The sequence below is a fragment of the Choloepus didactylus genome, chromosome 15 (assembly GCF_015220235.1).
Source record: "Choloepus didactylus isolate mChoDid1 chromosome 15, mChoDid1.pri, whole genome shotgun sequence".
NCBI classification, from domain to species: Eukaryota; Metazoa; Chordata; class Mammalia; order Pilosa; family Megalonychidae; genus Choloepus; species Choloepus didactylus.
This window is the reverse complement of record NC_051321.1, coordinates 38,709,718-38,736,234: the sequence shown is the minus strand read 5'-3', so window position 1 is coordinate 38,736,234 and position 26,517 is coordinate 38,709,718. Positions and strand designations below refer to the sequence as shown.

At 39.7% G+C, this 26,517-nt stretch overlaps 1 protein-coding gene across 1 annotated transcript; it reads left to right on the top strand.

The window, feature by feature from the left end:
* The first annotated feature begins 776 nt into the window (after positions 1–776).
* LOC119509874 (cytochrome P450 2C42-like) lies at positions 777–24,972 on the top strand. Its single transcript, XM_037803886.1, has 8 exons — positions 777–986; positions 1,510–1,574; positions 4,285–4,409; positions 8,621–8,782; positions 9,731–9,904; positions 20,089–20,276; positions 22,576–22,717; positions 24,620–24,972. Exons 1-8 carry the CDS (start codon positions 777–779, stop codon positions 24,799–24,801), a joined length of 1,248 nt encoding a protein of 415 aa, XP_037659814.1. The 3' UTR covers positions 24,802–24,972.
* The last annotated feature ends 1,545 nt before the right edge of the window (positions 24,973–26,517 follow it).

Sequence of the window (26,517 nt, the reverse complement as noted above, 5' to 3'; positions counted from 1 at the left end):
TGCTGCTGTAACAAATTACCACAAACCTAGTGCCTTAAAGCAACACAAGATATCATCTTACAGTTGTGGAGGTCAGAAATCAAAAATCAGTCTCATTTGGCTGCAGTCAAGTCAGCAGGGCTGGATCCGTCCAGGGGCTCTAGGGGATGCTCCATGTCCCTGCATTTCTCAGCCTCTGGAAGCCGCCAGCATCCTTGCCTTGTGACCCCTTCCTCACATAGCTCCAGCCTCTCGCTTCTGTTGTCACATAGCCTCCCCCTAACTGTGATGCCCCTGCTTCCCTCTTATTAGGGCTCTGGTGTACACATGGAACTGACCAGATAATACAGGGTAAGCTCCTCATCTCAAAATCTTTGATTTAAGCAAGGATTAAATCCCTTTACCATGTATATTAACATATTCCCAGTAGGCTGGCCCATCCATATCCAGTGCCCTCTTGCTCTGTGGGGCTCTGGAAACTGCAGGAAAATTCACCTCCTCAGGGAAGAGGGAGGCAGGCATGGGCTATTCCTGCTCATCTCAGACCCCTGTCAGCAGGACACCTGCCACAGTCATGGGGTCGTCAACCCCACCTCTAGGATGATGGGCCTGTCCCATTGTCCCCACTTGTTCACAATATGATCTTTGGGCTTCACATGTTGCTGTCTTCAGTGGCATCTTGGGCTGCCCCTTGGGTGTCTGGGGCCTTACAGCTAGGATATGGGGAGTGGAAATAGCTCTGCCCAGCAGCCAGGCTGAGACAGAGTCAGGCCTGGGACCAAGGTTTTCATGTGGGCATGTGGTGGGATGGAGAAGAAGAGAGCCTTGCTGACACCACAAGAACTGAGGAGAACAGACTTGGGTCTTTGCCAGTCTCAACCCACAGACAGCAGGCCAGGTTGTGCCAAACTGGAGTCTTGTCCACAGTCAAAACCCTTTTGAGCAAAGCAGCTGTCCAAGTCTTCAGTGGACCGTTTCACAGCACCTTCATGGTCAGCCAGATCAAGGTTTGTAATGGAGCTCCAGAAATTGGAGGCCATCTGACTGTCCCCAAATCTTGGGTTTCCCATCTATTCATGGTTTTCTACCATAAATATTCAAGTGCTCCTTCTCCCTTAACTTTCTGAAAGAGTTGTGTAAGGTTGAATGGTTGGTATTGTTTTTTCAATACCTTGATAGAATTCACAAGGAAGCAATCTGAGTTTGAGGTTCACTCGGGGGGGCGGGGTCTATTTTGATGACAAATTCAGTGTATTCACTCAGTATACTGCATTTTAGATCCTCTTTGACCCCGTGTCATTTTGTGATATTTATCATACATTGTGCTTTGGGTCATGTCCGCGAATGGAATGTGGCACACTCGGAGACCTCACCCTATGACAAATACCACAGAACAGGCTGACTTAACAGGAGTTTATGTTGCAGTTTTGGAGGCTGGGAGTCCACAATCACATATCAGCAGCCCACACTCTCTCCTGGAGTCATCCTGGTGGTGACTTGCCTACAATCCTGGTGATCCTTGCCTTCTAGATGCACCTGCTTCTGTCCCATGGCGATGTGTCTCTTTCTGCCCCTTCCCTGGTCGCCCTCTTCTTGTAAGGATTCAAGCCATAATGGATCAAAATTTAACCTTTTTTAGTAGGAGTGTGAGTTGTATCTGATTTTTCATTAGTGTGTCCCTTATGAATAATGATGGTGATTCTTTTTCATTTGCCTCTTGAGCTGTGGTATTTTTTCTTTGCAAATTGTCTTTTCAAGGTGTGCCCATTTATAAATTTCTTTGAACTTTTATCCTTGAGGTTTCACAATTACTTAATCAGCTGTTTATGGATTAGGGTAGCAGAACTAAAGTGGGGGTGAGGATGGCATTGATGCAGAGGATGAGGCTGCTTGTCTGAGAAGGAACTTAGCACCCAGCATTCCTGTGGAGGGTGTCACCACCCAGGAGGCAGGAGGCTCCCACATGGAGAAGGGGCCAGAAGCTGCCTTGTTTGGGGAATCACAGACCAAGCAGGTTGAGGGGATGTCCACATGTGGTCAGCTGCTGATGTAGGGTATCAGAGGCTGAGCAGGTGAGAAGGGCTTCCCCATGGATGGGTGCCCTGGTGTGGAGTTTCAGAGCCCAGAGTGAGGAGAGTAGCCTGATATGAGGTGTCAGTGCTGTATCAGGGTGGGGAGGGAGTCCACAAGGAAGGGTAGGCTGCTCTGGCTCATTTCAGCCCCAGCAGGATAAGGAGGGTGTCCATTCTGGGGAGGGTGAGGTGGCAGAAATAGGGGGCTGTTCCCAAAATGGAATTGATCAAGTATGTAAAAACATTAAAGATAATGAGATCCAAGTTTCCTACTATCAGCAAAGGAAGTTATAAGTAAGGAAAGGGAAAAAACTAGAATGAATCTTGTGGTGTTGAATTAGAATAAGATGTACCAGAATGAATTTATGGTTGTCAGTATATGTAGATAAAGATAGTAGTAAATATACATATATACATGTGCTATACATATTATCTATATCAACATATATACATATATATACACAACATATATATATTATATATATATAACACATATATTGAGAGAAAGGCTGCACTGTTCACTGAGAAGTCCTGAGAGCTGTGACAGCCCAGTAGCAATGAACACAGATCTTGGCTTCTACGTAACATTTTCAACTAAAAGAACCAAGGTTCTTTGGAGAAATCACTGATTGGAGAGCTGGGACAGGAAAAATATAGGATAAGCCTATGTATTAGGGTTCTCTAGGGAAACAAATAACAGGAGATATCTATAGTGAGTATGAGATTTTATAAAGTTATCTCACACAACTGTGGGGATGCATGAGTCCAAATTCCCTAGGGCAGAACACACAAGTCCCAATTCCACATGGCAGGCAGCAAGCTGGCATTCCAATGAGGGTCTTCAATGGATTCCCCAGGAGAGGCTGGATGGCTGAAGCAGACACAAAAGTTCTCTCTTCTGTCCGCTGAAGCTATCACCTTCCATTTAAATGCCTTCCACTAATTAGGTTAAATGTCTCTTACTGAGGAAGACACTCCCTTGGCCAACTGCAGATGTAATTAGCCACAGACTCAATCAATGTACTGATGATTTAAGTCCATGAAATGTTCTCACAGCAACAGATAGGCCAGTGGTTGCTTGGCCAGACAGTTGCGCACCATCATCTGGCCAAGTTGACACATGCCCTCAACTACCACCTCCTGGAATAACTTACCATGTGAAAAAACAAGGAATAGCTCAAAAATTGATGGGAAGACAAAAGGATACCAAACCCAATCATTGGGAGACAATTTCAGCATCAAAATATATAATGATAGTAATGGACCACAGCCCATTGAATAAAATTTAACTCATGATTCCATACTGATAAAATAAGTGAATAAATTCACAACTTCATGAGAAATGGATAGTTACATCTACATTGTTTCAAAGAATCTACCCATAAAATATTTCTTAATTATGATGGTAAGAAGAATAACTTCACAGCGAAGGGACTGCTAGACACCATCTTATGATGTGATCAACATGGGCGTCGCCCATAATGGAACAGACTGAAATTGTTTGTCACCTAATACGATGCAACGAGAAGAAAAACATCATTGCTGCCAAAGATGCATAACCTGAATCTAATCATGAGGAATCATCAGACAAATGCAAAAGAAGGACATTTTATAAATCTACAAACTGTTTTCTTCAAATGTGGCAAAATCACAGAAGTCAAGGAAAGACTGAGAAATTTTTCCAGACTGCAGTTGATGAAAGAGAAATGACAAGTAGTTGCAGCACGAGATTATGAACTGGAATCTAAAATGAACCTATAGGGTTTCATTGGGACTTATTGGGGAAACATGAATAGAGTCTAAGAATGACACCATCCCAATTTTCTGTACCATACCCCAACTTTTCTATCTGCTTATAACCAATTAAATATGTATAATTATGTAAATGTATTCTTAAATAAAATGTAGATCAAGTTTCTTTAGAAAGAAACCATTCTAATCTACAATACCTGCCAAGCCAAGGTCTGTGTTGCCCTGTGACTGGGGTGGGTTCCCGCAGATGCCCTCCCTGTCCGCCAGGTGGGCCACATGGGGAAGCTCCTCCATGTGAGAAGCCCCTGACCTGGGAGATGGGAAACCTGGGTTCTCAGACAAGCTCCTCTGCTGATGCACGGGTGATGCACCGCCTCACTGCGTCACTGAACCCCCATTCCTAAAAGAAAGGAAGGCTTAGATTAGTGGGTCACTGAGATCCTTTCTGTGTCTAAATTATCTGGATTCTTTCACTTTACAGAAAGAAAAGGGTCCAAGCAGGAGCTCAGCAGCAGAAGGAGGAGCAGAACATAGACACCCATCTCTCAAGGAATAAAATGATGGCTCTAAAGAGAGCCCTGGAGCATATTTTGCCCCAACAAGGAAGTAAAGTTATTTAGAGTCCAGAGCTATGTGAGCCAAGCAGCTGAAAAACTGTTTCTCTTTGTCCTGGATGCAGAGTTCAGCAAGACCAAGCCTTACCCAAGTTCTAAACAAGTTATAAAACTGAACTTTTCTGGCCTCTTACTTTAATCAACTGGCTCTGCAATTAGTAATTCAATGTTTACTGTGAAAATCACTGATTAGGATGAGTCACAATATACTGAAGCATAGTACACACTCAGTGAATCTCAGTGCCTCTGTTGAACTGAATGTTTGCTTGGAGGAAAGCATGCAAGAGTCAGGGACACGGGTTCCAGCCTCAGCTCTGCCCACTGCAGCCCCTGTGGGCTCAGCCAAGGCAGGGAATTCCCAAGACCCAGATTCCTTCTCTCTAAAATGGAAATACTTGTACCTTAGGCAAAGGTAATTGAGAAAAACAAAGAAATGTAATAGGTGTGAAAGTTCTCTGTAAATTGTCTGTTTCCCTGTAAACATGAGGTATTACACCTTTTAGAAAAGGCCAAGTAATGTTCCCTTAGCAATACATCATAGAATAACTGCACTAATCAGAACACATTCAGTCATGGACTATAGCCCACTGAATGAAATAAAATAAAAACGAGTTCTGGAGTTTTCACAACAAGTTTTGCCATGAGTGACATAGCATAACTCCAAGTAAGTTTCTATCCTCATGACATTGAAATGCTTCTCCCCCTTTCAGGTTTGCAGCATCTGCACATTGTTAATGAATTCCTTCCCTCCCATCGCATCTGTTGTTCCTTCAATAATCTCTCTCGTTTTGCTCTCCATACATTCATTCCATTATTTCTAACAAGGACAGACTGAAAAAGCAACAGAAGCAGCTGTTTCTGGAGGTGACTGGGAGATGATGAAGCCAAGGTCTCTCCAGCCCTCCCCACCCAGTTCCTCTGAGACAGGCTCTCCCCTCAGTCTCCCTGGGCAGGTTCACCTCCAAAGTGATGGAGAGAGGGAGAAATCCAGTCCCTTTTTCTTTCTCATGAGCACCTATGGCCCTGTTATTCCTAGAGTCAAATGAAGGGATTCTATTTCATGTGACCCCTGGAAATTAAGAAGTCATGTCACAGGTCCGTTGCTTTACACCTCAAACCTATGATCTCCATTAGCAAAGGCCTAAGTCTCATAAGGTCTGATTCAGCCGATTTGAGCTTCATCAAGCAGCCTCCCACTCAAATAAGAGAATAGGGACAGACAATAGTTTAAAAGAAATGAGCACTCAAGACAAGAATTCAACTTTAACACGTATATACTAACAGAGCACTTAAGGTAAAAGGAACAAGTTTACAAGTTACAGGGTATTTGTAGAGCCTTTGATTTAGGGTACATCCAGTTAGGTCTTATTCTATTTTTATATTTGAACCACAGGTGATGAAATACAGGTGATAAACCATAAGTGAGTCAAGAACAAAGGAGGGTTTTCATAGCGTCATCAGAGATTTAAACTTAATCTTGAATGCCTGCAAAACTTTACTGAAAACATTTCTAATTAAACTATCACTTCTGTAAGAGCAATATAACATACATTTTGCCTATATGAAAACTAAAAATTAGAAGAGAGATTACTATTACATATCTCTAACTTAGTATAGTTTTCTTATTTCATCCTATAATTAGTTTAGCCATTACATCATTTCCCTCACGTCCTCCTTTTTCACGTGGGCCTGTTTAGCTTCTCCCTCAACAACCTTCTAAAATAGTATCAAAGGATATGAATCATCTGTCCCAGTTATTAGAGTAAGGCCTTTCCACTTTCTATCATTTGGAAATTGTACCTCAGTATTTTGGGGTAAAAGTTCTGATAAATATGCTTCTATATCAGAAGGAATAACTGGTTCTTCACTATCAGAACCGAAAGCATCAGGTGGTGTATGAGAACAGCAAGACTCCTCAGCTCTCTGATCCTCACACAGACAGAAGGAGTCAGCATCTTCATTTCAGATTCCTCAGTAAAGATATTATCCGGTGACACTCAATGGCATGTACATTCGGACTAACTAAGGTTTGGGGGTTTTGTTTGTCTCACTAAAATTCTTCTCAAGGAAGCTGTGGTATAAGAAACATAGCACCATGATGAGCATCAGAATAGCTAGTTTCAAATCCCAGTTCTGTCACTACTGAGCTTTGTGATACTGAACAGTTTCCTATTCTCCCAGAGTTTTTCTTTCATTTTTTATTTTTCATTTTTCCATTTTTCATTTTTCATTTTTTCATTTCTTTCATTTTTATTCATTTTTTCATTTTTCATTTTTCATTTTTTCAATTTTCATGTTTTCATTTCTTTCATTTTTATTTATTTCTTTCATTTTTCATTTTTCATTTTTTCTATTTTCATCTTTTCATTTCTGTCATTTTTATTCATTTTTATAATTTTTCTTCTTATACATATGGATTGCTTCTCCTTTTTCACATTTATTACTTAAAATATTGAATTTACCCATAATCTATCTCTCTTCAGATATCCCCTCTGTGGTTTGACATAAGAAAACTACTTATTATGTTTTCAAAAATGTGAGGTTCCTAACTATTCTCATTCTTCCTATATCAATGCTTAATTGTCTATAGGCTTTGTAGACAGAGTTGATTCTGCATTGATAATTTGAATTATTAGATGTCATGAAAATGGCTGTTAGGTCAGAGTCGTACAAGAATCCACACAATGCAGTGAGTCAAAGTTTTAAGTAGAAAGTTTAAGGTTTATTAGAGGATGAATGCTGGTGGGGGGCAGTGAAAAGAAAGAAAATGGCTCCAGCTCTCTTTATGAGAGCAGCATTTTTTAAAGAGAAAAAAAAACCATGTGGGGAGGTGTTCTAGTTTGCTAATGCTGCTGGAATGCTAAACACCAGAGATGGATTGGCTTTTATAAAAGGGGGTTTATATGGTTACACATTTACACTCTTAAGGCCATAAGATGTCCAAGGTAACACATCAGCAATTGGGTACCTTCACTGGAGGATGGCCAATGGTGTCTGGAATACCTCTGTTAGCTGGGAAAGCATGTGGCTGGCATCTACTCCCAAGTTCTGGTTTCAAAATGGCTTTCTCCCAGGACATTCCTCTCTTGGCTGCAGTTCCTCAAAAATGTCACTTTTAGTTCCACTTGGGTTATTTGTCCTCTTTTATCTTCTCCAGAGAAAGAGTCTGCTTTCAAGGGCTGTCTTCAAACTGTCTCTCATCTGCAGCTCCTGTGCTTTCTTCAAAGTGTCCCTCTTGGCTGTAGCTCCTCTTCAAAATGTTACTCACAGCTGCACCGAGTTCCTTCTGTTTGTCAGCTCATTTATATGGCTCCAGTGATTTAATTTAGACCCACCCTGAATGGGTGGGGTAACACCTCCATGGAAATTATCCAATCAGAGTCATCACCCACAGTTGGGTGGAGCACATCTCCATAGAAACACTCAAAGAATTGCAATCTAATTAACACTGATAGGTCTGCCCACATAAGATTACATCAAAGATAATGGCATTTGGGGGGACATAATACATTCAAACTGGCACAGGAGGGAATGGTGTCCTGTGCTTTGAGTGGGTGAGGGCTTATCAACGTCTGAACTGATTGGTTACTAGGGTTCTAACACACTACTCTTCTTTGATGTGCAGCCATATTATCTTTATAGAGGAAGTAGGCCTCTTGGCTTGCTTGTACTTGTTCATCTTATGGACCTATCTGTTCTTGTCTTATCCACCTTTTGGGGTCAAGGTGCCACTATGACTGGGATTTCTAAAACGGCCTTTAACCATTAGTTTATGGTGCACCTGGTATCTATGCGATAAGCTGCAGGGGGTCTGGATCAGACATTCCTTCTATATGTTAGACTTTTTCTGGGGTCTGACAGTGGCCTCTTTACATTTTTTTCTTTCTTCCTCCAAAATATAAGGCATGTTGGGTTAGAAAGGTAACATAAATGCAGTGGAGGTAATGGGATATTTGGAAAACCATGACAAAACCAGTTAAAAGGGAATGGTCAGCTCAGGTTGAGGGGTAAAGTGAGGCATTGATCCTATGCATGCTGAATTTTTGACTGATAAGAGAATTTCTAGATAGATACGGCTTAAGTGCTTCTAAAATTACCTTTTAATTTTTGTGATTCTAAAATTATCTTTTCTTGTATCTCAAAGACAAAGGGTTTTATATGTACATTTTAATGGTGTTTTTAAAATGTTTCCAATTCTTTTAGGGTCTCCCTGTGATCCCACTTTTATCCTGAGCTGTGCTCCCTGCAATGTGATCTGCTCTGTTGTTTCCCACACTCATTTTGAATACAGAGATCAGGCTATTCTTACCTTGATGGCAAAACTCAATGAAAACATCAGGATTCTGAGCACCCCATGGGTCCAGGTAAGACCAAGATCCCTGTTCTTCAGAAACCATTTATCCTCTTATCTCTGACAAGTTCTAAATTCTATATGTATCAAACAGTAAAATGAATGTTTGAAAACCACAGTCCTGTCCAGAGCTTGTCATCACAGAGTAAACATCGGGGAAAGACAGGCAAGCTCTTTACAATACAAGAAACAAAATGCCCAGAATATTGAGCTCAAATACAAGACCATAGGCACACTGTTCAGTGGTTTTTCCAGAGTTCATTTTCCATAAATTACTTGGTGACTTCCCAAGAGCATGCCCATAGCACTCAGTGGAGACCCAGACCTTCGCTGACAGGCTTCCATTTTCCACGAAGCTTGTCCTCTCCACAACACTTGGAGCTCTCTTCATCACATTACTTGGTGGAAATATCCTAAATTAGGATATCAAGGAGGGAGAATCTTTGGGACCACAGTGTGGCCAGGAAACACTGACTAAGGTGTAGGGGTGTTTGATTCTTCAGCTGGGACCCTAGCAGAAAAGGTCACTGGGTTAGATGACAATTTGATTGGGTTTTATGGTGTCTGAGCTGGGCTGAGCTGGTCTATCCTGGACTCTGCCTAAATGATAGTTGTGTGATCTTAGAGTAGTCACTTACCTGCTCTGGTGCACAGCCACCAAATCTATAAAATGCAAAGCTGGCTTTTATGGTAACTTCAAGTCCCTCCATATTTTACAATACCAATTCTATTTCTGAGGCTGCTCGATAGAAAGAAACAGCAGGTACTGCCTTTGTGCTCTACAAACCTAGGCAAGCTAGTTGAAAGGAGTAAGAGATAAAGACTGGACCAACTAACATACAGTCTCCAATATACATTGAAATATTTTTTCAAACACTGCAGTTTCCTTTTTTCTGTTTCCTTAACTTTAAAATATTCTGTGTGATTTTGGATTCATTGTAATTAAATATGCAGGCAAACAAATTCATCTAATTATTCCATCAAATCATCCCTAGGAAAACACAATTCACAGTCTGAATTCACCATGGAAAACTTGACTGTCACTGTAAATGATCTATTTGGTGCTGGAACAGAGACTATGAGCACCACCCTGAGATATGGACTCCCGCTCCTGCTGAAGTACCCAGAGGTTGCAGGTATGACCACAGATGGTGGGCAGGGTGAATTTTGGCATTGAAGTTGGCAAAGCACTGTAATGTACCCAATGTTGACTGTGTTAGAGAAGATCCATTAGCATAATCACCAGCTCTAAGATGACGGAATAAAAATGAGACACCTTCTCATAAAACAAGTGAGGAACTGTGGGGGCAGTATGAGAAGCTCTGAAGCCCTTGTGCACTGTCTGGAGTTCAATGGAGATGATTTCCTGCAGACACATTTGCATTGGCCTCGGATTGCATAATGTTGTTATTAGTGAAAATGCCACTTGAATGGTAGAAATGTGCTTGTAGAAATCTCTCCTCATTCTGAAAATACAGTGCTCTATTGCTGGCTCAGGGATGATGGAATTCTTCCTTATTGAAGCCCTAAGCTTCAATTTCTGGAAATTCTGGAATGTAAATTTCTGGAAATTCTAGAAATTTATGGAAGCAGCCTGGGAAAATGTACACAGTCTGGCAAGTACTCTAAAAAGTTAGCTTCATAAGGAAGGTCCTGCTATTTAGGGAGAAGATGTGCCTAAGAGTATTTTGTTATTCCAGAAGTCTGTGTCCAAAAAGCACACTACTTGCAATGATAAGAAGCTCTTTTATCAATACTTTTTATCTTTTATAAATAGTTTAATATTAGAAATTAACCTGTAAAGAGATTCCAATTATGCATAGCAGATAAGAAACAAACATTACCTTTTTATGTATCAGGATCCTACTGAAATAACTATAAATTAATTATAAATGAGAATTAGTTCTTTTAAAGTTGGGGAAGAGGGGAGCAGGAAACACCTAAGTCTTAAATAAATTTCTGTAACACAGAGAACAGATGGAGACATGATAACTAACTCAGCAGAGAGGATGAAATGTAACTTAAACATCAGACAAGGAAGATTTATCATAAGGAAAACTCAATTTGGGCCCTTGCAATCCCCAATAGTCTGGTATTTAGAAGTACAAAATGTTAAAGAATGTAGTAAGAGAAAATGAAGCCAAAAATAAGAGGGTCTTGCCACCCAAATTTGCTCCAAAACTCCTTTCTGCATGTAATTCCTCCCCACCCACCCACACACACATATAAACAAAGAGGCTTATTCTAGAGAAAGCATACTAAGAAGCCCTGCACTCAGGCACATGGGCAGAGACAGTGATGAAATGAGGGGCAGGGCTAAAAAGAAGGGTTAGGAAAGAGTCCACCTCTTGAATCCTAAGATCCTTAGCTGCTTTCCCCATCCTGAGTTCTGGAATCCAGCAGCCAGAATGGATTCCAGAGCATGAACAGCTCCAGAGGAAAGACTTCCATTCTCTGACATCCACAAAAAAAATTCTTGCTGAGTGTCCAGAAGGAGAATGTAATACAAGTGTCCACCCAAGACACAGGGTCGTGGAATTTCAGAACATCAGGTTTAAGAGAAAATCATTAAAAATTTCAGAGAAGAGGGGAGGGGCAAGATGCAGCATAGAGAGGTATGGAATTTAGTTATTCCCATGGAGCAACTAATAAACAATCGGAACAACTAGTAAATAATCTGGAACAACAGCTGGGATACAACCATGACCGTCCACCCATAGTACACCAGCCTGGAACGGGTGGAATGACTGAGATCACAGCATAAAACTGTAGGTAGAAACTGCTGAACTGCATCTGGAGCCCACTTCCCCGATGGCAGGCTGAGCTTGAAGACATCATTGTGGGTGAAAGCAGTATTCCCGGAGCAAGCGAATATAGCTCAGCCTACTTCCAACTGGGTTTTAATTAACAGACGTGGGCTGCAGAATACAAGCTACAAACATAAACAAACCCTTAATAAGCAGCAAAGTAACCTGATGTCACATCCCATGCAGAGGAGGTGGGGCTGAAAGAAAAAAAAATTTTAATAATAGAAAAAATACAGAGGCTTTAGAGACAGCTGATCTTAGAAAGCCAGGAAACTCCAGTGTCCCAGGAAAGGGAGCCCAGAAGACCAGGAGCTATCTCTGGCTGATAGGCGAAACTGCGGGGACTTGGACTGCCTCTGAAAAGGGGATTTCTTTCCCTTCTTTCTCTCTCTCAACCTGAGTGACTCAGTGGAAAGAGCCTCAGTCCTTTTCAGTTCACAGAGCTCTGATCCACACAGGGGTGGAGTTAACAGAGTCAGCAAGACAAAGGATTAATTCAAGTGCAGAACTTAACTCCCTAGGGGGTGTATCTTCCCTAAGAGGAAGGAGGTGGGGCCCAGCTCTAGTGCTTATCCTCCCTTCAGAACTCGGACCACAGGGCCTGGGGTAAAACAGTCAAAAGAGAAACAACTCAAGCTGAGAATTAAAGGGACCACATGAAATAAAGAGTTACACCAGTGGGGAGCAACAGGCTGACAGACACCTCCTGCTGGGCAGGTTAGGAAAAACACCACAGCTAGAGGCCTCACAGGAAAGTCTGTGAGTCTTGTAAGACACACCCTCAGGGAAACCTGATACTGAATATATCCCCCTTCTGAGACCTGAGCCCATTCTGTTCTGAGAAAATCTTATTGGGGTAACCAAGGAAACCAGATGCCTAGACAAAGAAAACTACTAATTCCATTAGCAAAAATGAAGATATGGCCCAGTCAAAGGAATAAACTTACACCTCAATTGAGATACAGTTGAGATATCGTTTCACTTTAATGAAACAATCAATTAAAGATTTTCAAGCAAATATGCTAAATCAATTAAAAAACTAAGTCAACAAGTTTAGGGATGATATGGAAAAAGAGATGAAGGATATAAAGAAAACACTGGGTGACCATAAGGAAGAACTAGAAAGTCTGAAAAAACTATTGGCAGAATCTATGGAAAAGAAAGGCACAACACAAGGGATGAAAAACAGAATGGAGACATACAACAGCAGATTTCAAGAGGCAGAAGAAAACACTCAGGAACTGGAGAACAAGACACCTGAAATCCTACACACAAAAGAACAGATAGGGAAAACCATGGGAAAATATGAGCAATGTCTCATGGAATTGAATGACAATGTGAAGAGCATGAATGTACATGTCATGGGTGTCCCAGAAGGAGAAGAGAAGGGAAAAGGTTCAGAAGCAATAATACAGGAAATAATCAAGGAAAATTTCCCATCTCTTATGAAAGACATAAAATCATGGATCCAAGAAGCACAGCGTACCCCAAACAGAATAGATCTGAATAGGCCTATGCCAAGACACTTAATAATCAGATTATCAAACATCATAGACAAAGAGAGAATCCTTAAAGCAGCAAGAGGAAAGTGATCCATCACATACAAGAGAAGCCTGATAAGACCATGTATGGATTTCTCAGTAGAAACCATGGAGGCAAGAAGGAAGTGGTGTGATATATTTAAGACACTGAAAGAGAAAAACTGCCAACCAAGAATTCTATATCCAGCGAAACTGTCCTTTAAATATCAGGGAGAGTTTAAAATATTCTCTGACAAATAGACAATGAAAGAGTTTGTGAACAAGATACCTGCTCTCAGGAAATACTAAAGGAACACTACAGACAAATAGGAAAATACAGGAATAAGAGGTTAAGAGGACAATTTTGGGTGATGGTAACACAACAATGTAAGTACACTGAACAAAGTTGACTGTGAATATGGTTGAAAGACAAAGGTTAGGGACATGTGGGACACCAGAAGGAAAGAGGGAAAATAAAGACTGGGACTATATAACTTAGTGAAACATTGAGTGCTCAACAATTGTGATAAAATGTACAAATATGTTTTTACATGATGGAGAACCAATGAATGTCAACCTTGCAAGTGTTAAAAATGGGGTGGTATTGGGGAAAAATACAATCAATGCAAACTAGAGACTATAGTTGGCAAAAACATTGTATTATGCTTTCTTTGATGCGGCAGGGGCAATGTATGAAAGCTGGATGCCTGTTAAAGGGGGATATAAGCAAGGGGTGGGGGACTCTTGGCATTGGTTATGTTGTCTGACTCTTATTATATTTTAATTCTATATTTCCTTTCGTTGGTCTTTTAGCTGTCATCTTTTTTTTTCTTACTTCTTCCTTTTCTTTTGTCTCTCCACCTTCTTTGACTCTTCCTCTTTCTTTGTGGAAAAAATGGAAATGTCCTTATATAGACAGTGGTGATGGTGGTGAATGCATAAGCACATGATTATGCAGGGACCCATTGACTGTTACTAAGGATGGAACGTATAGTGTGTGAACTATACCACAAAACCATCTTAGAAAAAACTGGTTGATGAAGAAACCTTGAAGGCATTATATTGAGTGAAATATGTTAGACACAAAAGGGCAAATATTGTAGGGTCTCACTGATATGAACTAATTATAATATATAAACTCATAGACATGAAATATAGGTTACCAGGATATAGAACAAGGCTAAAGAATGGGGGGTTATTGCTTATTATGAGCAGAATGTTTAACTAGGTTGAACTTTAGTGTTTGGAAATGGACAGAGGTTATGGTAGCATGTTATTGTGAGAATAACAGTGCTGAATGCTGTGTGAATGTGGTGGAAAGGGGAAGCTGAGAATCACATATGTCACCAGAAGGAAAGTTGGAGGTTAAAAGATTGGAATGTATAAAAGAGTGAATCTTGTGGTGGACAATGTCCATGATTAACTGTACAAATATTAGAAATCTCTTTCATGAACTGGAACAAATATATGACACTATAACTAGAAGCTAATAATAGAGGGGTATATATGGAAAAATATACCTTTTGCAAACTATGTACTATGGTTAGTAGTATTTTAACATTTCTTCATCAATAGTAACAAATGAACTATATCAATACTATTAGTCAATTACAGAGGCAGGGGAGATCCTGGATATGGGAAGATTTGAGTTTTCTTTTTTATTTTTATTTCTTTTCTGGAGTAATGAAAATATTCTAAAATTGAAAAAAGTTAGTTTTGGTGATGAACACACAGCTATATAATGGTACCATGAATAACTGATTGTACACTTTGGATGATTGTATGGTCTCTGAAAAATCTCAATAAAATGGAATTTTAAATAAAAAGAGGGAAAGCATTTTCAGAGAAGAAAATCAGTTCCTATCTATTGGTTTCCTATTATAGAAGATGAAGAGTTGGCTGTTTTCCCACATGGCGCATATGCCCTTCTCTCATTTCCTAATCTCCCAATATGATATTTGTATCATATATAAAGGATTAGGAATCAAAACAGCATCAGGATTCTCATGAGCAATTGTCATCTTGTGTATTTGTAGGAAACAGAGAGTTTCAAACCTGTAAGTTTGTGAAAATTGTACACTTTCTTTTCATTTTCTCATAAACGTACTTCAGAATTTGCTCCATTCAAAGTTCTGAAACAAATTCAGAGGAATTCATGGGCTCCAGGAGTTAGGAGAACCTGGGTAGGAGAATGGAAGCTTCAGGGAGGCCGCTGGGCACCAGACCTGGGAAAGAACCAGTTAGAATGGACTGTGTGGCAAAGCAGCTGTGAGGGAAGTTGACAAAAGAGATGTGATCGATTATCTGAGACCTGAGCACTTGGGAAATTATTTCCAGGAATTGGAAACAGCTACAGGATCAGTTAGAAATCATTCTAAATCATCATCTTGAAAGCTAAAAATTAAAATAAAGATATATTTTTAAGAGTAAATATGTACACAAAATGAAACATAATTATAATTATCTTACCAGAGACCATTTATGTAGTCCTAAATATGTAAATAATGAATATTGATATAACCAAAAATTGTGATTTAAATCTAATAGGGAAAATGGGGGGGAGTGTACATGTGCACGTGCACGGGTGTTTGTATGTTTGTGGATTTGTGTCTGTGTTTGCATGGGGGAGGGGTAGAGATGTAAATCACTCATCTCTTTGAACAAAAAGTCATTAGATAGTATCTTAAAATGATTAAGAAACAGTGGTAGAGACTTCCAGAAGATGGCAGTTAGGAGAGACAGGGCGAAAAAACACCTCTATGAAAAATACTAGATAAAAGCCAGAAAGTCACCCAGAACACCAGTTCCAGCAATGCACCAGCTGGACAAATTCTGCTAAATGCACAGGGACCGTGCACTTGGTTAAACTGGGAGTCTGCACTCTGAAACAAGTGAGTAAGCCTGTTGAATATCCGGCAGCCACACTGCGATGTGGGGAAACTGTGTGTTGGTGTTTGGAGTCAGACTAGCTCTTTTTTAAAAACCCAAAAGCGGCTGCAGATATGGCAGCAAGAACCTCACAGAAGTGTGGCAGGAACAGCGTCTCCACAACTTGTGAGTATGCCTCAATATCTGGCATGGACAATAGGCTTTCACGCACCTGCTGCTAATTGTCTCAGAGCTAGGAAGGCAGAGGTTAACCAAAAAGTGAAGAAACCATGTCCCTTACAGCCATCTTCCTGGTGGGCTGGAAATGCTCCTGCCCAGCACTGGTGCCACAGCCCAGAGCTGAGCCAAAAAACCCCTTGTGGTGGGAAGTGTTTCCAGCAATGCGCACACACGCCACAATACCTGTTGTGGACAATAACCTTTCGTGCACCTGCAGCTAATTGTCCCAGAGCTAGGAAGGCAGAGTGGTGCGAAAAGGGGGAAATTAAGAGGCCTCATTCAGCCATCCTTTCCGCAGGCTAGAAACACCCCTACACAGCCGGGCAGCCCAGAACTTCCCTTGAGGGACAGCATGCACTTGTGTCATAGCACAGCCTTCTCTCAGCAGATGCCCTAGAAGGGCATGGCTTGAAAGAAGGACCCACTCAGAAATCCCAGGGACCATATGCCAATGCAAAGGACTTGTGGGTCAGCAGCAGAGACAATCTGTGATGTGACCGAACTGAAGGTTTAGACTCTTGGAACAGTCTTAAATCTCCAGGAACACCTGAAAGGTTTGATTGTTAAAGCTGCCTTCACTCCGTAACCACTCAGACACACACCCCACATTCAGGGTGGACACCACAAACTACACATGCAACACTGGTGCACCAATTGGACCCCGTAAGAATCAGACCCCCATACACCACAAAGACAAAGTTGGGGAGAACTGGATTGAGGGGAATAGGTGGCTTGCAGACACCACCTGCTGGTTAGTTAGAGAAAATGTATGCCACCAAGCTGTAGATCAGATAAATTAGAGAGAAGTTTTTGAATTAGCATACATATCCTAAAAGAACCCTATCAAGTTCAGCAAATGCCAAGAGGCCAAAAACAACAGAAAATTTTAAAGCATATGAAAAAATCAGAAGATATGGATAACCCAAACCCAAACACCCAAATCAAAAGATCAGAGGAGATGCAGGACTTGGAGCAATTAATCAAAGAAATAAAGACAAACAATGAGACCATGGCACAGGATATAATGGACATAAAGAGGAGCCTAGAAGAGCATAAAGAAGAAATTGCAAGAGTAAATAAAAAAAATAGATGATCTTATGGAAATAAAAGAAACTGTCAACCAAATTAAAAAGATTCTGGATACTCATAGTACAAGACTAGAGAATGCTGAATCAGCAACCTGGAGTACAACAAAATGGAAAAGGAAAGAACAAAATAAAGAATGGGGTAAAGAATTGAAATTGACCTCAGGGATATGATAGATGAAATAAAACGTCCAAATATAAGACTCATTGGTGCCCCAGAAGGGGAAGAGAAGGGTAAATGTCTAGAAAGAGTATTCAAAGAAATTGTTGGGGAAAATTTCCCAAACCTACACAACACAAATACACAAAGCATAAATGCCCAGCAAACTCCACATAGAATCAATCCAAATAAACCAACTCTGAGTCATATTCTGATCAGACTGTCAAATACTGAAGACAAGGAGCAAGTTCTGTAAGCAGCAAGAGAAAAGCAATTCACCACATACAAAGGGAAAAAACATAAGACTAAGTAGTGATTACTCAGCAGCCACCACAGAGGTGAGAAGGCAGTGGCACAACATATTTAAAATTCTGAGAGAGAAAAATTTCCAACCAAGAATTCTTTATCCAGCAAAGCTCTCCTTCAAATTTGAGGGGAGCTTAAATTTTTCACAAACAAATGCTGAAAGATTTTGCTAATAAAAGACGTGCCCTACTTCAGATACTAAAGGGAGCCCTACCGACAGAGAAACAAAGAAAGGAGAGAGAGAGATGGAGAAAGGTTCCATAATATTAGATGAAGATTCATTTTTTAAGCCATATAGTGACCATTGAATATGAGTTTGGCTTTTTATCATCATAGTCATCATAAGACACAACCCTATATTAATTATTTTTAATTTCATATTTCAGAGAGGAATAAACAGACATTGCAGAATGGTGACATTATGAAGGAGAAAATATACTTTGTATCACATCCTATTCCATGTACCATGTCTTTCACTCTATTTCAAATGGATAACTCAGGTTTATGGTATGGCATTCTTTCTGAAACACTAGAAGTCAGAAGATGAAGATACTTCCCTCACTTTTCTGACTTACTGATTGTAAATGTGGTCATCTCACTTAATTTGTAAGATGACTCTTAGTTTCCTAATTGATGAAACAGGAATGAGACTAAGAATAATTAAAAACTATTAAATTTAAGTCTGAAAATATAGACTTCTATTAAAAATCCAAAGGAATATTCTTATACTTTTTGAGAGCATTGAAAAATGTGTCTTCTCAATTATGTTTTATTTGTTGGTGTAGATTAGATGCCATTGTCTGGAGATAGGCATGGGATACATAGAGCAAAGGTATATAGGGAGGGGTGTTGGTAAAAATGTCTATTTATATATGGAGAGACATCTGTTATTGTAGTCATTGAACCACTAAATTTAAGTAACAATTATTAACTTTTATTTCATACACCAAAACAAAAGAACATTAATTGTGGACCCAAGATTTGCTATTTATTGCATACTTAATGGAAAATACTGAACGATTTTAGCTTCTGAGTTCAGATAGAGTGTTTGGCCAAAAAAAAATCTATTTACTCTCTGATCCCTAAGCTTCTATAGTTTACAGTGAGAATTCCTACAAACAAAACAAAATTATCTTATGCATGTAGTTCCTTGGTTCAGATAAAAATAATTTGAATAGCAATAGCAAGGGTTATGTGTAGGCATGTTTGTAAATATACAAAGGAGGAAGAAGGGGAAGTATTGATCTGTATTCAGATTTATTCTGCAACCTATGTATGGTGAGAATAGGGCAACAATATCCTCATCTGTAAAATTTATAATGGCACTATTTTCTGATATCAAATAAGATGACTATAACTATCTGAAAATTAAATACTATTCTGCAACTTTAAAAAAAAATAGAGGGCATGTAGGGAAAAATATACCTGTTGCAAACTAACTACAGTTAGTAGTATTTTAATGTTCTTTCATCAACAGTAACAAATGTACTATAACAATACCATGAACCAACAATGGAAGGGGGTTAGTTAGGGGTATGGGAGGATTTGAGATTCCTTTTTTTTATCTGTATTTCTTTTCTGGAGTAATGAAAATTTTTCTAAAAATTGAAAAAAAAATAATTGTGTTGATGGATGCACAGCTGTATGATGGTACCAGCGGCAATTGATTGTACACTTTGGATCTTTGGATAATTGTATGGTATGTGAACAATCTCAATAAATAAAAAAATTTTTGAAATAAAAAAATAAGTGAGAGCAAAAAAAGAATAAAAAAAAGGAATAGTGGTAGAAAGTGTGATTATTTTGAAATTTGAACATACATTTCAAAAGAAACCACAAGAATGGTTCAAATTGGAGGTCTTTTTGGTGTGGGGAGAATGGAGAAGGTAATATTGTAAACTGCCCACACACAGACACCTGCAAGCAAACACATATGTCATATAGATCCAGGAGTAGGATGTAATTTTTAAACACCATGTATTGTTTTAATATAAAATTAATATGTGACTTCTGTTTTTCTGTCTGTAAGGACAATAAATTCTTGAGTCAATTATATACTATTTATATTTTGAAACATTGCATTATTTCTATGTATCGGTCATCCTGTATTCTAATATATAGACATTTACAGATTACTTTAATGCCTAGCTTGTAAGAAAGTTATATGTACATATATTGTAGCAATTTTCTCTATGTCTAGGTGTACTTCTGGGCATATAATTTATGCTTATAACAATGTTGGGACACTTTTGTAATACTTCATGTAACCCTGAGTTGCTATGGCACATGTGCATTTTTCTCCTTTGCCATCAGTTCTTATTTGTGTCTTATCAGCTAAAATCCAGGAAGAGATTGACCGCGTGGTTGGCAGACACTGGAGCCCCTGCATGCAGGACAGGAGCAGCATGCCCTACAAGGATGCTGTGGTGCACGAGATCCAGAGATACATTGACCTCCTGCCCACCGGCGTGCCCCATGCAGTGATCAGTAACGTTAAATTCAGAAACTACGTCATCCCCAAGGTAAGATTTGTTTCCCCTACCCTGCACCTCAGTGCATTTGAAGTTGTCATAGTTACAGTATGATTCCAATGCTCTGCCTTTAGGGGAGCTGACAGTTGTGCAATAATCATACGTATAACAGCATGATGGATTTTGTGTTGTTTCCAGTTAGGGATTATAAAGCTTTCCAACAGATTCTGATATCTGGCAGCCTAAGTCTTCCAAATTTGTTCTTCTTCTTTATATTGTTCTGGCCACTCTTAGCTGTTTACTTAAATATCAGGTTGTCAATTTCCTAAAATACTGTGCTAGAAATTCTGTTAGAATGGCATTAAATCTCAATATTCTTGACTTGTTGAATCTTTCAATTATTGAATATGGTAAATGCTCCCAATTTGTTTGTGCTTTCTTCAATTTTCTCAATAATTTTTTATCTCAGTACAGTGGCTTGCACATTGTTTAAAGGCTTTTTCAATGTAATTAATATTTTTGATGCTATTATAAGCTACATAATTATTATAAAAGACCTTTCCATTTTTTTCTGGTATATGAAAATAGAATTTATTTTATTAATTTAATAATATATCTAGTAACCTTGACAAAAGCATTTAATATTGCTAATAGGTTGTCTGTATATTCATTTGGAATGTCTATGTACACAATCCTGCAATCTGTATAAATATTTATTTGGTTTTTTGTTTTCCAACTCTGAATTTCATTTCGATTTGTATTATTGCACTGAATAGGATTTCTAGGATAACTGTTGAATAGGAGTGAGAGTAATAGGCATTCTTGTTTTGTTTGTTTGGGATCTCCAGGAGGGAATGGGGATTTAATATATCACCATTGTTAATGATATTTTATATATATTTTTGTCTGTTTTCTTTATCAGATTGAGAAAGAGTCCCCCTCTTCAGTTTGCATGTCTTTTGTCATTATAATTTATAATTTTATCAAATGGAGGATTCTCAGATACAGTGCTCTATTATGAACCTTATTTCCCCACTAAATACACACACGCATGCGCGCACATGCATGATTGCACACACACACCCCTGGATTTTACTTTCTATATTTTGTATTTATATTCATAAAAAAAAATTTTCTGCAAATTTTCTTTCTCAAAGTTTTCTTTTCAGATTTCTCATATGAAGGTAATGCTTTCCTCAAAGTAGATGGGACATATTCCCTACAGTGGGTCTATTTTTACTGCCTCTCACCCCATTCGATCTTCTGTTTGTGACCACTAAATTCTGTCTTGGAATGCCCTGTAATTTTGGGTTAAATGCCAGAGACTATAAAAGAAAAATGCAGAGGCTCAGATAATGTTTGTCTTCTTCCAAAAATGGTTCATCCCTTCTCCTCTAGGATGACAGAATGATCTAAATCTCTTGGCCACCTTCAAAACTGGAAATGAACACAGCCTAAAATTGACTGCACCTGTCAGCTTACCTCTCTGAGTATCTTCCCTCTCTGGAATCTTGACACCAATTTTTGTCTCAATTTTCTGTTACCTTCTAACACGTGGTTTCTGTATTTATTCAGACTTTCTAGTTCATATGCTACAAACTACTTTATCCCAATTGATGCCAGCATATATTAATATTATAATAAAAATGGAAACAACTAAATATCCTATTTCAATACTAAAGACAGGGCTGTGCATTTGCTAAGGGTGCAATGTCTATGCCATCTCTGGGGAAGAGGAAATTGAAGCCATTACCAAGAAGCAAAGGATCTTGCCCCAATCAAGGGTCAGGAATTCCAGTCCACTTTTTTCTCACCCAAAGTCATAACTAGGAGAAGCTATTCCTTTTTTGATATTTGGTTGAGAATTATTATTAAAATTATTTCTTCTCCTGTGACTAACTAAATTGGAACTAGAGGAATCAGATAGGGATCGCCGATATCACCCATTATTGCCCTTCCAGTTACTTCTGGCTTTTCAAGAACCAGCAGAGATTTCTATTTGAAACCTTAATTCACGTATAAGGTGTGGTAAACCTGAAGTGATGAAATACAGCAGGTGCTGCTTAACCCAGCTTGGTTACATGGAGAGAGGATTCAGAAGGTTTGGCACTCAAGTACTCAAGTGCTCAGTACCTCAAATGTATCAGAAGCCACTTTGGCAAAATCATTGCCACTGCCTTAAATGAATCCCTGTTTATTACTTCATCTGTCTTGCTGGAAATGTCACTGCCCTTCTTTGGACCTGGGTTTCCTCACCTACAGAACAAAAAAATTGGACAAAGTGATTTCCTATATTTCCTCCAGCACCGTGAATTCTTTATAATTCATTTTATCTATCTGTCCATTCTAGGGCACGAACATAATCATGTCACTGACATCTGTGATGCAAAATAACAAAGAATTTCCCAACCCAAAGAGGATTGATCCTGGCCACTTTCTGGATAAGAGTGGCAACTTGAGGAAGAGTGACTACTTCATGCCTTTCTCAACAGGTAATAGAAATTTAACTCCATCTCTACTCCAGGGGGGAAGAAATCTTATGGGATCAGTTGGAACTTGTGTGATGCATATCCTGGGGCTCAGAGAACTGCTCTTTGTGCACAGTCAGGAGCACTTCTGCCAGTGCCCAGGCACGCTCCCACCACAGGGTACATCTGCATTCTTGGGCCAGTTCAGTGAGACTTTGGGGACCTGACATAGTTCTTTCTTCCAAAAAGAGAAAGCTAGAGAATGGGTTGATTGAATTCTGCCTCCAGATACATCACTGAGCTACCAGAAAGTTCCTCCTAGAAGGTGAAACTCATCTGGACTGTCCTCACCTGCCCTGAGAAGGCCACACAAATACCACAGCTTTGCTGAGTATCTTTTATGTGATGCCTCTCATACCTTAGATGAATTTGGGGACATAGGTACCCACAAGCCCAGAATAGGCACTCAGAATAGGCACAACACAGTTAGACAAGCAGATGAGTGGAAAGATCACTACAGTCAAATACGACCTGTGCTATGAGAGAGGTAAGCAAAGGTTACACTGGGGGGTGAGAGGGGAAATTGCCTACTTTCTGCTGTCACATGCCCAACAGTGAAGGACAAAATGGAATAAGCAGCACTCTAATAGAAGAAATGACATTTCAGCTATGTCACAAGGGGCAGGGAGCAAGGAAAGAAGAGAAATCATGGCATGATTACAAAAGTCATGGACCACAGGGAAAGGAACAGGATGTTTGCTTTAGAGGGAAAATTTCAGAACCGCCTGCCAAGAAACGGTGGGGTCAAAAAACCGTGGGGTCAAGAAACCCCTGAGAATTGCAGGATACCACATTGATTCCAGAGCACCTTGCTCTTCCTAGGGACCCCCTATAGGGTAATGGGTCTCCACTCCTGCAGTGTGTGCTGAGTCTCTGGACATGGAACTGCCATATGTTTCTCTATGGCTTTTGATCCTGGGTTTGTATCTGGCACTGTGGATGCCAAGATGACAAGGACTGAACCCTCCCTTCAAGGAATGCACATTTTAGAGGGGTAGATAAGCAAATAAACAAAGAATAATGACACAAACTGATCCATGTTGCAATGGAAGCCTGAATATAATGCTGAGGAAATCCAGTGAGGGCAAAATTTCTACAGGGTTCCTGAGGGGATCACAAAGATTATAAAGAGGAAATGACATTTGACCTCGGTTATGAAGGAAGTACAAGGGAAAGGCATCTGAGTCAAAAGAAACAGCCTGGCAAATGGCTTGAAAATGCCTAATGTGTTGGAGATTGATGAGGGGTGGGTTTGGCTAGAGCTGACAGTTGAGGGTGTGGATGAAGACTGGATGGAAAGATCACGGAACATCAGACTGGGAACAGAATGTAAAGGGCCAGGTCAAATAATTTGGACATAGCCCAAAGGACAGGCATAGGAGCCATTCAAAATTTTACAGTCAGGGAGTCATGGGCATAGACATATACCTTTGAAGGTACATGAGGAAAAAAATCATTAGTTGACTTTGTGCCAGAGGTAGAAAGGGAAACAGATATGTAAGCCACCTCTTCTCAGTCATTCCCCCTTTGTCCCACCTGGACAAGGAATGTGGGTTTGATTCTCAAAAAAGATGGACAGAAACTTGAAAAGCCTAAGAGCCACTATAATGCAGGAATACTCAGTGAAGTAGTTGGCACAGGCCAAGTAATTAAATATTTCTGCAATGAATGTTTGTAGAATGATACTAGGTGGACAGCAAGTGTCTCTGTCCTACTTACCATCTATCTATCCAACTGTCCTTTCGGACATACTGTGTTCCATTCACCCATCAAGTTATTCATCCATAATACAGTTACTGAGTGTTCTGTGGTAGTTCAGAAACATGGCATTCAAGGAGCATCTTTCCCTGTGTTTCCGATTTCTAGGAAAACGAATTTGCCTGGGGGAGGGCCTGGCCCGCATGGAGCTGTTTTTATTCCTGACCACCGTTTTACAGAACTTTACCCTGAAGTCTCTGGTTGAACCAAAGGACATCGACACCACCCCAGTTGAGAGTGGCTTTGCCTCTGTGCAGCCCTCATACCAGCTCTGCTTCGTTCCTATCTAAGGAAGGGGCAGCTGTCTGCCAGCTGTGGTGCCGTCTGCAGCTTCCCTCCCCTGGGGCACCGTTCACCTCCCTCCCTCTACTGGGGTTGCCTCCTCTGACCTCCCCCCTCCACATCTCCCCATGCCCTGAAGATCCAGGGAGAATCTAACCTGCATTAAAGAGACTTCCCTGCGTTTCACTGCACAGATTTACCTGCTGCTCTCCCCACTCTGTGATATTTATATTGACCACCACATACTTTAATAATGTATCTCATATTGAATTACTACTATGTTATCACTGTGAAACAGAGCAATAAAAATGATTAGTGTCTGTTGATTCACAAACATACAATGTTCTGTGTGTTCGAAAGAAGAAATGTTAATTTTTGCTAGGTCAGTTCTGAGACCTTCCTTCTTTTGTACATAATAAAGTAAGAAATGAAAAAGATTTAAAAAAAAAAAAACAGAGTCCAAGGAGGACTTGCCGGTTGTCTTAAGGAGAGCACCAAGAGGTGACAGATGAGAATTCCACAGAAGGTCATGTGAATGAGTGCCGCACAGAGTGACTGGAGATTTGGGTTTGAATGTGAGAGAAAGTGTATCAGGGATCAGCTTGATTTGCGGGGAAATATCGAGAGGATCAGCCGCGGGCAACAATGAACATTAAGTGTTGGTGTTCTTGACACCACGTTGGTGTTACTACAACACTAAATGAAGATTTCAACTGCTTTAATACTTTCTGTTTGCTAACTGAGGTTCAACTATTGATGGATGTCTCCATATTGCTAATCGTGTGTTCTGGCTATTAGTCTTCTCTCCCCAGGAAGACAGCAGTATCTCTTGACAATATCATCAGGCTTTATTCTTTTTCTAGTTTTCACCACATTGCTTTACACTTAACGTAAGTGTGATGGCAATTTGATGCTTTGGTCCTGAAGTCATTAGCATCATGTTATCACCAAAACATAGACGTCCGAACATTTTATACACTTCACATAGTCATGTTTTTCCTCCTTCTGTCTTGAAGTAAAGACATGAGAAATGGCATCATGCATTACCCTTCTCACAGTTCATCTCCCAGGGGAAGCCACTTAAGCTTTGGCATGCATTTTTAAGACAACAAATATGTGTACTGATATACATATATATCTGTACACATATGTATCCATAACTATGAAATCATAAATGATATGACATATGGTATTAAAATGGTTCTTTACAAATTTAGATTCATGCTTTACATATTATTCTACAATTTGCTGTTTTTCCAGTAACCAATATATCGTAGAGGAAAACCTCTATAAGAACAGAAATTTAGGCAAATAATTCAAAGGACAGATTAAAGAAGAGACAGAAATGACTAACGTGAAAAAAACTTAAAAATAACAACTGAGAATAAATTACATTAGGTACCTTTTAAACCATATTGACTGGCAATGAAAATAGTGTTTGCAAAATGTGGACAAACAGGCAGTCTTGTCATTTGTTCTAATGTCACTTTATCTATGCATCCCACCCTAAGTATCCTACTGAAATTTGAAATCTCCCCTCCATCACCTCTTTTTTTTCCTTATGGCTCAATATTTTATTCTCCTTTCACCATTTCTGGCACTTTGCATGTTTTACATTAATCTTTCTCATAGATTTACGAAGTAGATACTGCTTATGTCAATTCCTACTGCTGCTGTAACAAATCACCACAAACCTAGTGCCTTAAATCAACACAAGTTATCAT

What these genes read in the sequence shown, in the direction of transcription:
- LOC119509874 (XM_037803886.1), top strand. Translation starts at nt 777, where the DNA reads ATGTGGTGGGATGGAGAAGAAGAGAGCCTTGCTGACACCACAAGAACT. An exon ending in TCATGGTCAGCCAGATCAAG is followed by an intron (nt 987 to 1,509) that starts GTTTGTAATGGA and finishes CTTGCCTTCTAG; the next exon opens with ATGCACCTGCTTCTGTCCCA. An exon ending in GAAGTACCCAGAGGTTGCAG is followed by an intron (nt 9,905 to 20,088) that starts GTATGACCACAG and finishes GTGTCTTATCAG; the next exon opens with CTAAAATCCAGGAAGAGATT.